We start from the raw sequence: 15,255 nt of genomic DNA on the forward strand, positions 1-15,255 counted from the left end.
GTGTGTGTGTGTGTGTGTGTGTGTGTGTGTGTGTGTGTGTGAGTGAGAGGTAGATCTTCCTTCCCGTGAGTGGTAATATGGTGTTAGAAACTAGGGTAAAATGGGTAGGAACATTTTTATATCGTGACTAAACAAACCACAGTTTCTTGCAAAATAATATGGAACGTACAGTACAGTAATATTAAACTCCACAATGACTGTACTGTAATGGAGTGTTTTAATTGTTTATGGAGTCGACCTTCCAAAACTTGTATAAAAGCCCAGAATTAGTTGAGTGAAGTCACTTAATGAGACGGACACCAGGGAAAAAATCCCAGCACGTGACTGAGGGAGGGAGGAAAGGGACTGAGTCATCGTCATGCAGCGTCGTACAGTATTGCGGTCTGGTCTGGTCTGCCTCGGGCCAGTGACCGAAGGACATATTTATGAATATATAATTTACATGGTTCTTTATTAAACGTCTTATTACTCCGTATGTCTTTTACTTAAGTAAGCTTAAAGTGTTTTAGCACTAAAATGCTGCATTAAATATCCATATTGGCTTAAAGCTTACTTCCACCATTACTGGCTTAATGCTTTGGTAGTTTTTGTTTTGTTTGTTTTATAAGATGCTTCGTGCTTATCGTAAGACTAGTGTTATATTTTTATTAAGTTAATGTGAGACCAATATCAGTTTAAATGAGAAATAAGTCCTCTAGGCATGGCGGTCCGTTAGGGGCAATCCGGATACAGCACACTGAGGAGTTAGCCTTTGGTACACAAGGAGGCAATGTTGCTGACTGTACTCCATCTGTTACATCCTCAACTGTAAAGTTACTGGTAAGTACAGTACCCATTCACAGCTGGGTGGACGAAGGGTACCCCAGTAAATAATATAAATGAATTGTTAAATGTAGGAAGTATTTGTAAGGAACATAAATTTTTGTGAGTAAATATATGAGATGTGTCAATTTTAGTTAGTTAACGATGTTTTTGTTGAGTCGGTGAGAGTCGTTCATTCACTTCACATGACTAACTTAACTTCTGTTCCTTATACTCATCTTCGTCTGTCAGTTTCTTGTTGTTGTTTATCGTTTCCGTACACCCTTGTTACAGTGTGTGATAATATTATTTAGTGTGCGTCACCATAGCCAGGAAGGCATGAGTGGCAGAAGCCATTATAACACCACTCAATGATAATCTGTAACAACATTAAAGTACCGAGAGGTCATAGTTGAAAAATAAGCTTTAAAGTTTGTTGTAAGGCAGTGCGGTATTATGCTAATCATCTGTGTTTACTTAGGTGGAGGTTGTGATGGTCTGGTGTTGTGGTGGTTACTTCATGTTCGCTTAAGATTAATCCTACAACCATCCACTTTTGTGGTTATTATCAGTGTGGCGTGATAGTGGCCGTCCACCACTCGCTTGTACTGTATTGTTTACTCAAGATGTTGGGGCACCTTGGGATGATGCACCCACCATTACCATGCTGGCCATCAGTCTCAGCTCACGTGAAACTTCACCTTAATCCAGTGGTCGCCGCAGTATCTTGTCACTACCTGCCTTATCTCGTCTCATGACTCGGAGACTCACCCACGTGGGAGTCTCGTGTGTGGCCTTATTTCTACAATAGATATTCGTCAACAGAGTACAAATGTTGCTTCTTGTATTTGTCGTGGTCGTAAAAGTGACGTTTTAATAGTAGGCGAAGGTTCACTCGTTGGTAACCCCAGAGCATCGCTAACATATCAGTCATTTATAAATCGGATGAAGAAAACTCTCACATACATTACACAAAGTCAACATACGACACGACAGCGAGGGATTTGCAAATGGAAATCTGTTCATAAATACAGGTTATATTGGGGGAAACTCTGGGACTACCGGCGAGTGAATCATCCCGAAGAGCTGAAACAACCCTTCATTATTTTTTCCTTTTTTTTAGTAGATACTATTGGTGAAGTAAACTCGAAACGCCATAATTGGTTTGGATAATCATTAACATATTTTAATTAATAATTTTATTATGTTTGGACCTGTGCCGTGTTAGGTAGTGTCATTGACTCACACCAGATGTCAGTCCAACGCAACACTGTCAAGTGTAAAGAAGATACTCGTCGGGGTTGCCAGTTCAAGCCTGTCACCACAACACCACGGTATCTGAGGACCCGTGGCACACACACACCTTCCTTTGTTCTGAAGCCACACCTGCTGGTCCACCCCTCACACACTTGCTGGTCCACCCCTCACACACACTTGCTGGTCCACCCCTCACACACACTTGCTGGTCCACCCCTCACACACACTTGCTGGTCCACCCCTCACACACACTTGCTGGTCCACCCCTCACACACACACTGCTGGTCCACCCCTCACACACTTGCTGGTCCACCCCACACACACCTGCTGGTCCACCCACACACACTTGCTGGTCCTCCCTCACACACTTGCTGGTCCACCCCCACACACTGCTGGTCCACTTGCTGGTCCACCCTCACACACACTTGCTGGTCCACCCCTCACACACACTTGCTGCTGGTCCACCCTCACACACTTGCTGGTCCACCCCTCACACACTTGCTGGTCCACCCACACCTGCTGGTCCACCCTCACACACTTGCTGGTCCACCCCACACACCTGCTGGTCCACCCCTCACACACTGGTCCACCCCTCACACACTTGCTGGTCCACCTCACACACACTTGCTGGTCCTGCTGGTCCACCCCCACACACCTGCTGGTCCACCCCTCACACACCTGCTGGTCCACCCCTCACACACCTGCTGGTCCCCCTCACACACACCTGCTGGTCACACACCTGCTGGTCCACCCCTCACACACCTGCTGGTCCACCCTCACACACCTGCTGGTCCACCCCCACACACCTGCTGGTCCACCCCTCACACCCTGCTGGTCCACCCCTCACACCTGCTGGTCCACCCCTCACACACCTGCTGGTCCACCCCTCACCTGCTGGTCCACCCCTCCACACCCCTCACACACCTGCTGGTCCACCCCCACACACCTGCTGGTCACACCCCTGCTGGTCCACCCCTCACACACCTGCTGGTCCCCACACACCTGCTGGTCCACCCCTCACACACTGCTGGTTCACCCCTCACACACCTGCTGGTCCACCCCACACACCTGCTGGTCCACCTCACACACCTGGCTGGTCACCCTCACACACCTGCTGGTCCACCCCACACACCTGCTGGTCCACCCTCACACACCTGCTGGTCCACCCCTCACACACTGCTGGTCCACCCCACACACACCTGCTGGTCCACCCCTCACACTTGCTGGACCACCCCTCACACACTTGCTGGTCCACCCTCACACACCTGCTGATCCACCCCTCACACACCTGCTGATCCACCCCTTACACACCTGCTCACTCCACACCCTACTGACTCACCCCTCACACCTACTCAATCACCCCTCACACACCTGCTCACTCACCCCTCAAATCTACTCACTCACCCCTTACGCACCTGCTCACTCACCCCTCACTTACCCCTCACCTACTCCCCCCTCACACACCTGCTCACTCACCTACTCACCCCTCACACCAAAGCCACCTATATAAACACTACAACCACCCATTTATACACTACAGCTATCCATCTACATAATACAACCGTCAACCTTACTGACGCTACATTACAAAATTAACGTTAATATTCCTTCCCTCGTGCCACATACTGCCACCTGATCCAACACATTGGTAATACCGCTTCTTACACTCTACACACTGATGCCGCCCTCATTCCAAACTATGGGTGGACATGTTAGGTGAATTTATGGTACAAATGTGTGTGTGTGTGGTAAAGGTCGCACGTGTGGGGGGGGGGGACGTGTGTACAGTCACCGTGCCAACTTTAGCCATTCCACACATGTTGCCAGGCTCCCCCCGTCTCTTTATGCATAAATTTGCTCCTCGTCTCGTTTCACGCTTACCTCACACCTACCTTACTCTAAAAGTGAAAGTGGGTCCCATAGGCATGACTGCCTGTTAGGGACAGTGTAGATACAGCACACTGTATACTAAGCCTTCAGTACACAAGGAGGCAGCGTGGCCGGTACTGCACTCGACCGCATTTACTTTCCCAATTTGTAAACTTAGGTACCAGTTACAACTGGGTGAACTGGGAGCACACGGGAATCAAACCACTGATCCCTGAAACAGGAGGCGAGCACTGTATCCACTCGACCGCCGCGCTCCACTGCCTTACTCTAACGTTACGCTATTCTGAAAATGATGATCACTTGCGTTATTCTGGTGAGTGTGTTTCCTGAAGTGTTAACCCCCCCCCCCCTTCCCTCATCTGGTCGCCCTGCCTGTCTCCTGACGTGTGGAATTTTTTTTATTCCTATACTGTACTATAGTTAATTCTATATCATGAGTCATGTCCATTATTACTTTGTTGATGAATAAATGCTGAAAGTTTTTAGCTTTAAGTTGTTATTCCCTAAAATAAGGATGAAATATAATTTCTAATTTTATCAAGGAAAAAGAAAGGTTTGGCTAGATAAGTCTTGTGTGGTGTTGATCACAGGAGAGGGTAGGTAAGTAAAGGTGTGCTTTGTGTGCTGTCCAGGAGAAGGCGAGCGTCACAGAGGAGAGGGAGAGAGGGTGTTCACGAGTGATGAAGCCTCCTGTACGCTACCGAGCTTCCTGAGCCGACCATCTATGATATTTTTGAGGACGCCATTTTACCACCTGGGAGATTTCACCCGGTGGGCACAAATGGCGGTGAACAGGTGGTGGTGAGGAAGGTGTGTGTTGGACCACTCATGCATGCATGGCTCCCTCGTTGAAAGAATTTGATCTGGTGTGTTTTTGGCATGTGCGTTTATATTTTGGGGGGCATCCATGTGTACGTGTTTTTATTGTGTGTGTGTGTGTGTGTATATAAGCCAATATGCCTAATTGGTGATTGAATGTGTGTGTAACTGTGTTCAGTGTATGTGTTGTGTGTGTTTATTTTGTGTACGAATGGACGTATATGTTACCCTTTTGTTCATTGTCATTTTTGTGTGCTTGAGTGTATGTACTGTATGCCTATGTATGATGTATGTTTTTATGGAATGTTATGCATATTATGGATATGCAGAATTCTTTACAGTAAAGCAGTGTGTTTACACAAGTGTGCTGTGTATTCGCGTGTACACGTATGATATACATTACATGAACGTGTCTGCATGAATGTGTGTGTACGAATGTTTTATAAGCCAGAACCACTTGAGCTATTTACTGTTCGTTGCCACAAATTGGTAACTACTTCCTGCTTCTCACCCAAGTGTTAGACCACTTACCCTCCCCAACAGCTGGGAGTTTCTTGAACATAAGGAGTCTGCAATAGGCCGGTTGGCCTGTTCATGGCAGATTCTGTCGACGAGTTACTACCACTCTATCGTCCATGAATCTTTCTAGCCTCCTTTTAAAACTTTCCAGCGTTCCAGCACTTACTACAAAATTGCTAAGCTTGTTCCACTCATCCACCACCCTATTTGTGAACCAGTTCCTTCCTATCTCCCTCCTAAACCTAAACTTTCTTCCTGCTTCACACTACCTACAGTACACCTTGTTTGCGTGTACTGTATAGTATATGCATGTAAACTGATTTAGTAGTGTGAAACATGTATGGTGTGTGCGTGTGTGTTGAAAGAGTGTGTAGTTGGACACCAGAGTGAACCTTGTGCCCTGTCTCCTCTGTGGCCAGCGTCCCTCCAGGATGCAGACGCTCGTTGTTGTTGTGGGAGGTGTTAGCGATAGGTGAGGTGTAATAAAACACACAATACCTCACTATAGAACACAACGGGAGTGTCAGTCACACCTTGTACTGGAGGTTTAAGGGTGTAGTGTTGGCTTGTTCTTGTGATATATTTCATTAATAAATAAAGAAGTATGTGATTCACTTGTATCACCCATCACCTCTGCGCCTCTTATGAGTGACTAAACCAACCCACCCATGGAGCTGCCGACGGAGTTAAAAATGATCCACTGTGTCGCTCACTTGCCAACTGCTGCTGGTGATAGGCTTCTGGTGTATGCGGGTTTACGTTTTATAAATATACACAAGTTGTCGAAAGAGAAAGGTTGTCTTACGTGGTTCATATGTGTGTGTGGGAGAGCAACACACACATACACACAAAGTTCATTTACTTAATAAACTTATACTACCACCTGGTGTCGCTCTCAGTAACACCATAGACACATTATCATTCTTGTATTATGTAAGAAGTATTATATATATATATATATATATATATATATATATATATATATATATATATATATATATATATATGGTGAGAACGAGAAGGAAAATGTTTATGGTATCAGTGAGAGATGTAATGAATCGCTTCAGAGGGAATGTTGAGGTTCGCGTAATTGAAGTCGTTAGGTTTTACGATTATGTTATATCTGTGTTTTTACCAAGAGTAAGTGTCTGGCAATATTGCACCATAGGGCAGTCTTGTACCATAAGGCAGTCTTGTACCATAGGCCAATGTTGTACCATAGGGCATTAATGTTGTACCAGAGGGCAGTGCTGTGATGTGTGAGTCGCATCTGAACCGGAGATCATGTTCTGTGGATATTACGGATCACCTGAAGGTCAGGCGCCCTAAGTATTTACACCTGAAGATTAAATACTAACGCTAACTTAACCAAACCTAACTACCCCTCCCCCAGGTAGCGCTAGGGTGGCTGTTCTTCAGGTGAAATAAGCTGGAATTCCTAACCTTCATGAGATCCTTAATGAAGCTTTTGTGGATCTTGTGTTATTATAATGCAGGTGTGAGTGTGTACCATGATATTCGTCTTACAAATGCATATCAGTCTGGAGAGTGTCATGATCTGGTGACTTGCCCAGTTACAGTAGCTACTGAAGAGTTTAAATATTTTATTTTATTAAATTTCCAAGATGCACCAAGCTGTAATGAGATAATACAGTACCGTGTGTGGGTAGGTGGATAGTACAGCATCGTGAGTGGGTAGATAGTACAGCACCCTATGTGGGTAGATAATACAGCACGATGTGTGGGTAGATAGTACAGCACCATGTGTGGGTAGACAAGTAGTACAGAACTTCGGAGACAAGGGCTGTAGTTCTTGCCTGAATATTATCTAGTTCAGCTAATTTTATAACCTATATAAGAGTGCGAGTACAGACCAACATTCGAGGCAAGGAGTAACACAAGACCATCACCCTCGTGTATATTATGTAATGTACCGTGGAGAGGCGATGATTGTTTCAAGACAATCGGTGCTAAGAGGAGGAAGATATCTGATGATATGATAACTTATATATGTTACGATACGATAAGGTGTAATTATCTTGTGCATACACTGTTGACCTCACCGTGATGATTGTCACTATGGCTGCGTCTCTTGGTATCTTCTACGGGTAATAAGATGAAGCACTTTATATTTTCTTTTGCCTGTCAAAGTTAGATATAAGGATGGAGGCCAGGCGAAGGTACAGTATACATCCCCGGGCCACCTACCGTATCATATTTTGGATCCTATGAATGTTAGGAACCACCGCTTATATTTCCTAACGATATACGTATTGAGGAGCCAGGTTAGGTAAGGTCAGCATTGTGTTTAATCATCAAGTGAAAAGGCGAGGGTTGCTGACCCTTTTGAGATCCTATACTGTATTTCCACCAGTTTGACCTCTTTACTCTGTACCAACCTCAAAAAGTTTATAGACATTGCAGGTGTACAGTACAGTTCAGCATATATATATATATATATATATATATATATATATATATATATATATATATATATATATATATATATATATATATATATATATATATATAATTGTACACTCCAAGTATCGGTGCAGGGTGAGATCGACGACTTCCGAAACGATATGTATACACTGTGAAATGTCGGGGAGGTTGCTAAGTGTAATGTATCCTCATAACCCCTCCACTAGGTGTTGCCATACGGCTGACAATCAGTGTGTTTGTTTCTTCTTTTCGGATTGTTGCTTTGCGTCGACTGAATGATGAGCGAGGGTTCGGTCTCGGTGAACGTGGGTATAAAACAGAGGCAATATGAAGCAGTAGAGATCTACACATACCAGACGACACGGAAACCTCAGAGGGAACACGAGGAGCTATTATTGCCCTTCATAACGATGGGTTCGGCGTCACAGATATTAGCCGGCGGGTTGTTGTCCACAGGAACACCGCTGCACGATGGATTCGGCGATGCCTCGAAACTGGTGTTACAGACGACAGGTCTCGGAGCGGCCGTCCACACTGCACCATAACTCAGGGCCGCCAACATACGGCTGGAACAACTCGCCTTTCCCAAAATCTACCATCACTGGTCTCAAATTGTTCACACTACAGTATGCAACGATACTTTTTGTTGCGAGTGTACACTCGAAACAGTATTGTTACACCCCCTTAGTAGCCGGAGCCATAGTCAGTGAAGGTCGAGACTGACACAATGCCACATCGCCAGCCACGATAGTTCCAAAACTACCCAGCAACGTTTGGACAAGGGGGTTGTCCGATCGCTAGGCCTTAACTTGCTGTGGCTCCGGCTCCTGGGGTAATTACTGCTTCTGACAGTACAGTGTACTGCACATACATTGTGTAGGTATGTAATTACCAAAGTACCTAGACAATGCGGGTCTACAAACAATGGTAATCAGTAAGACAATTTGACCATAATTAGGTTAATATAAGCTTAAACATTATTTTGCACGTATAGTTCCATAAATGTAAGAAAAAATAGTCAAAAGTTTCCCTTAAACGCTTAAAGAGAGTGATAGTGTGTTATAACAACGCCATATGGAACTTGAAGTCATTGTTATGGAAAAGTGAAACCAAGTATAGGCGCTTGAGTGATCGTGCTTGTGAAATTGATCATTGTGATATGACGGTTATTGTGAGAGAGAGCGAGCGAGAGAGCGAGAGAGAGAGGGAGAGAGAGAGAGAGAGAGAGAGAGAGAGAGAGAGAGAGAGAGATTACTGGTTAAGGTGGCTGGGCCCGAGAAAGCGACAGTGAGAGAAAAGTGAAACTATGAGGTGAGAAGGTAGTGGTTGCGGGCGGCAGGGTGTCTAGAAGTGCGTGGTGGAGTGCAGGTGCCTTACCTTACTCCACTTGTGTTGCGTTGTGTGTAGACCAACTGATGTTATTACCCGCGGTATGTTTTAACTCGAGTGCTGGTAGGATTTACATAACCCAGTCTCGTTATTGGGTACCATCAGGCGAAACCCATAGACCACCTGTGTTGAGAGAAGCTTAGATGAATAAACCGGCTCAGAGACTCTTGAATCAAACTGTTCTCAAAGTGGAGGTGTTTGTCCTTATAAATTAACCTTGGTGTTGGGTGTTGTGGCTCTTTGAGTTATAGTGGTGGTAATTGATGGTGATGCAATGTTGGGACGGTGATGGCGGTACAGTGGTAGTACTTTCTGGTACAATGGTGGTACAGTGATGATATATGATGACTATGATGGTGGTACATTGGTAGTACTTTGTGGTACGATGGCGATATATGGTGGTGATACATTGATGTTGGTACAATGATGACAGAAGTGATGTTGACTATGCAACAATTTGGCTCGTATTAGAACTTTCTGGGTTATTTCATATTATTTCTGGTGAGGTTGCGTCCCTACTTCGTAAACATTTCACGAAAACTTTGTTGTTGGAGTCCCTTATGAGGTAGACTGAACACAAGACAGTAAGAGTTCCCCACGAGGTAGACTGAACACAGGAGGACAGTGAAAAGTCCCCCACTAGGTAGACTGAACACATGGCAGTGAAAAGGCCCCCACGAGGTAGACAGAACACAGGACAGTAAACGTCTCCCACGAGGTAGACTGGATACAGGAGAAGTGGTATAATGGATATCAGTTCCGGGACTGTTACACAGCCTGGAAGACTTACCATTTGTAGTGGTGGTGCCTTCATTCGTTTGTTTAAATTGGCTTCAACAGGGGAACTTTAGGAAGTGACACCGAAAAATATGTCAGGATCGTATGTGACTGAACTGAAAGAACAGTATAAGGTTATCCATCAATGACTTATGATATTCGTAAAGGTCATTTTCCAGTGAAATTTAGCCAAGCTATTTTTAGAGGCACGCTAGATTTGGTAACTTGCTCCATTGTGTATTCTAAACTTCACAAACTAAAAGAAGTCAATAACAGCAGTTGATCATGTAATGATGATCTTCGTTGAATCATACATAGGTGTTTATTGTAATATGACTCATTTGTGTGTTACCAGTTTAACTTGTATATACTGGTCCTTATTTTGGAATCAATTAATTGTGAAACATTTAACCTCATGCAGGGACAAACCATAACAAGTTTCCTCTGTAACAGTGTATATACTGTATAGTTAAGTTTCACAGGCTGGAGCTACAGCCTTATCCAATTTATATATCAGTTTGTAAAAAATTTCTTGGGGGGGGGGGGGAAGATTCTATGGTTGTGATGGCCAATTAGGAGCAGTGTGGATATACAACAGACTGAGCACTCACCCTCAGTATACAAAGAGGTAATATAGCTGGCACCATTCAACCACCATCACTCCCACCAACTAAAGTCAGGTACCCGTTCACATGCGGGTGGACTAGGGTTACCCTGAGAGCAGGCCATCAACCTTAGGACAGAAAACAGGGAAAGGCATAGACTGGGATGGATGAATGAAACTAAAATATGGGTCCCCAGAGAGATAAAAGCCTTATAGGATTGGGAAAAACAGTCCGAGAATGTTTCGAGTGGACGACTGTGGTCGCCAACCCCCAGATATGGGGATGGTATTCTTATTAATTAATATCAAGCATTGAAAATTTGTCTTACAGTAAGAATTAGATTTAATGTTGATAATTTATTAAGAAAATATTCTTAAAAAAAGGGAACAGTTTTTGTATGGAATATTTAAAAGAATTTTAGCAAATCAGTGAATGAAAGTACAGGTTGACAATCCCTTATCCGAAATCCTTGGGACCAGAGACATTTCGGATTTTGGAATTTTTCAGTTTTCAGAATGGTTAAATTTTTTATTTTTTTATTTTATTTTTTTTAATGTGTGTGTATTAGCCCACCCAAACCCAGATCACTGACCCACATCAGGGCTTGGGGGGCGAAAATATAATAAAAATTATAATAATAATAATAATAATAATACAGTAATAATTCATAGGTCTAGGTCGTGTTTCTCACTTTTGATCTTTTTTCATTCTTGTATTTCTTTATTATTATTATTTTATTATTGCAGTACTGTATTATTGTTATTATTATTAATTTTATTATTTTTATAATTATTATTATTATTGTTATCATTATTATTTTATTTTGGTGTATTTTTAAAAATTTTATTTACTATGAATAATTATTATTATTATTATTATTATTATTATTATTATTATTATTATTATAATTATAATTATTATTATTATAATTATTATTATTATTATTACTATTACATTTCTCCCTCCCCCCACTCCCAGGCCCTGATGTGGATCAGTGATCTATGCCCGGATGGACTAATCCCTGTAAAAAAAAAAAACCGGTTTTCAGAGCTTTTCGGTTTTCGGAATTTCGGATAAAGGGTTGTCAACCTGTACTGTACTGTAGGGAAATTACAATTCTAGGATAACACTTTAAATCAGTCTTAGTTCCTTTGTCTACCCATTTTTATTGTGCTACCATTTCTGATAAGCAGTTGATAATATCATAAGTACAGTATAAAGGGGGAAATATTTACTTAATTACTCTTCATGTTGGTTTGGCAACAATGTGTTATGACTTCTTACTTTGCAAGTATACTGTGTTTCATGCTTAAAACATTTATATCACTAGTGCTGTACAGTATTATATTTTTTGCCAACTTTATTTAATACAGTTTCACACTCTTTTGTATATTTACTATTTTATATTTAATACTGTATAATCATGAAATTTCTTCTTCCAGGCATTCCACTTGCGAGACATCCGATGTGAAAGACCAAGATTCCTTAGCAAGTCCTTTTGTGGTTTCTTGACCTTCAACATTGTCACATATTCACTCCTGGTGGCAGAGATCCTCCTCACTAGGCAGACCAAGACACAAGAGGAGAGGGTGAGTCTTTTTTACTTAGACTTAGTACAGTAAACACTTCTCCAGAAGCACAATAGGCTTTCATTTGCTCAAGGGTATAGCTATGACCTTGTTAGTGTGGTAAATTAAGATTATAGCCTTTAGTATCATTTCTTTGATGTAACTGTTGCTGTTGTAGATAAATATGTAGTGTACCTCTCCCCTTGGTGTCTTTAAAAAAAATTCCGAGTTGAGTACAGTACATCTACTGTACTTGTGATTTTTTTCTAAGTAGAACTGGCAATTTTTTTAAATTAAATGTGTTAGTACTGGAGTAACTGGAGAAAACCTGTGACATTTAGTACAGTTACACTGGATAACACCCTTCTGAAGTATGTATGTCCCATGTCTGGGATTGAACCTAGGATACTGTAGTGAGAGAGATACATGTTAAGGATTTTACTGTATTACTGAAACATTATTCCATAATCTGTTGTATGTATTTATCCTTTACAGAGTTTCTTTAGTCATGTGTTCAATGGCTGCTATGCTGTCTTGCTCTTCATAGTTGTGGTCTTCTTCTTAATCTATGGAGTTGAAGTGTACTTTAAGGTGAGCAGGTACAGGTATTATCATAATTTCTGTCTTATCGTGATGGTGTAATATCTTTGAGATGTAAGTGTGAGCTACTAGTTTGTAATATATCTGCTGTTTATGATATACAGTACAGTACTGTATTAGTGTTTTGTGTATTTTCAGTAAACATTTTGATGCTACATTTTCAAGTGTTTCTCTTGTTTAAGTACTCATTAGCAATACAGTGAAGCAACTAGCAAGTGAATCATCCTGCATTACTTGAAATAATATCTAGCCTACACCCCAGTATTTGCTATAATATAATACATATATCAACCTTTATATTTGTATACAAATATAATACTGTACTGTGATAGGTAAAACTCAAGACGAAAGCTAAGGTGCTCCGTTGTTTCCCTTTTCCCGTGTGATTTTATCAAGATATATATATATATATATATATATATATATATATATATATATATATATATATATATATATATATATATATATATATATATATATATAGTATATATATATATATATATATATATATATATATATATATATATATATATATATATATATATATATATATATATATATATATATATATATATATATATATATATATATAGTATACACAGTACTGTACACACACACACACACAGAGGGATTGGCCCACCCGGGCACAAGTCACTGACTCACGTCAGGGCCTGGGGGGAAAATGTAATACCTGTAATAATAATAATATTAATAATAATATTAAGTAATAATAATTAATAATAATAATTCAGAAAAGTAACTTTTATAATAAAAAATACAAAAAATTAATATAATAAAAGAATAATGATAACAATAATAATAACCACACTGCAATAATAATAATAATAATACTGTAATAATAATAATAATAATAATAATAATAATAATAATAATAATAATAATAATAAAGAACCATAAAGAAATACAAAAATTAAAAAAAAGATTTAAGAGTGAGAAACAATAAATGTATGTTGTGTTGTTAATGGTAAGAGAAACAATTGAGACCCTTCAATTGTGTGTAAATGAGGCAGAAAGTCAGATCAGTAACCTGGGACTTGATCACAATTTTTTTGATGCCATATGACAGCAGGGTCTACCATTACACAATACATTATGCTTCCAATATCTTCCCAAGCGGTAGTTTGGTAGCTGCCTACTACCTACTACTTGCTGCTAACTATCTTAAGTAATTATTGTACAGTTGTATAAATTTTCAGGGAGAAAATTTTAAACTGTTAAAAAGGAGTTATATCTGTAAGAGGGTTTCCTTTACATTCTGTTAAGCTTGATAATTATCACAGATTTTTAGAACATGGTTTATGAAAATGGATATTTGTACACTATACGGTACTGTACTGTAATAATTATGGCACTGTATTTATAAACTGTTAAGCTACTTAGTGCATTATTTTAATTTTTGATTTGTAGTTTAGTAATGAAAGTAAAAAATTATAAAAACACATGAATCGAAGAGCAGATTTCTCATTAATTTTAACAGTGGCATTTAGAAAAATCATTATAGTGATGTTCCTTTTATTTTTAGTAATAAACCTGTAATACCACAGTGAACTGTTCCATGACTGCAGTTTGATATATGTACCCAGTATAATATTAAATAAAAGAAATTTCATAATTTTTACGGTATAAAACTTTTCTCTAATAAGTGATCCTCTATATCAGAGGTTCTTAAACTTTTTGCCTCTCACCCCCTCTGCATAAGTCCTAGATCCCCCACCCCCTGATGCAAACCTTGGTTATTATAGAGTTGGAAGGATGAGCAATTGTGTACAGACGTGTTCAGTTCCTGACCAGACTTTTCCCTTTGACCGCTCGTGCGCCCCCCCAGTTTAAGAACCACTGCTCTATATTGTGTCTTGCATGAGAGAAACAACCACATACTTATCTCTTCACTTCATACTTATTGGCAACTCCTACATGCTATTGGGTAAATAAACCTTTTTTTCTGGTTTATTGCTGAACTTTTTTTTTAGATTGATGAACATCTTTGTGTTAACCAGAATTTAAAAGTATTGTCTCTTAAGATTTTGGGAAATGTGAATTGTGGTTTAATTGATGTGAGCTTCTGTATTGTAGGTACGTGGGGGCTTCGTGAATGACACCATTATTGTGGGCAACGTCCATTCCCGTACCCCTCCCCAGGACCAGCACCTCCCCCCTCTCCTTGGATCGGCTGCTGATCCAGATTCCCCAGCTTCCCCATCCTCTTCATCCTTACCACCATCAACTCCATATGATCCTCCCACATCACCCTCCCCAAAGAAGGTCACTTCTAAATCAACATCAACTCCTATTAGATCATCAGGGGAGCAAGAGCAGGACCCATCCACCCAGCGCCTTGTTCCAGAACAGGTGTGTGTGTGTGTGTCTGTGTGTAATATTCAAATGAATATGTTTCAGTGGTGTTTTATTAGAAATTCACATATACGCCCAATACAACCCCATGTCCTTTGGTAAAAGTTTTAAAATTTTCAGGTTCCTGCTATTATTGTTGGAATGCTGAATAACCTGTCTCATATTATTTTCATTTTGTTACTGTCTTAGTATTATTATTTGATCTTCAGTTT

The 15,255-nt window shown here is 40.6% G+C and overlaps 1 protein-coding gene across 3 annotated transcripts in view; it reads left to right on the forward strand.

The window, feature by feature from the left end:
- LOC121876061 overlaps positions 1-15,255 on the forward strand; it is a 67,269-nt gene that overhangs the window by 31,587 nt on the left and 20,427 nt on the right. For 2 of the 3 annotated variants that reach the window (XM_042380952.1, XM_042380953.1), the window contains 3 exons: positions 11,945-12,091; positions 12,566-12,661; positions 14,765-15,040. In XM_042380952.1, coding sequence (XP_042236886.1) covers positions 11,945-12,091; positions 12,566-12,661; positions 14,765-15,040 — 519 coding nt within the window. The remainder of the gene's footprint in view (positions 1-11,944; positions 12,092-12,565; positions 12,662-14,764; positions 15,041-15,255) is intronic. The other variant, XM_042380954.1, reaches the window with a different exon arrangement.

Source organism: Homarus americanus, unplaced genomic scaffold (genome assembly GCF_018991925.1).
Source record: "Homarus americanus isolate GMGI-L3 unplaced genomic scaffold, GMGI_Hamer_2.0 scaffold34921, whole genome shotgun sequence".
Lineage (NCBI taxonomy): Eukaryota > Metazoa > Arthropoda > Malacostraca > Decapoda > Nephropidae > Homarus > Homarus americanus.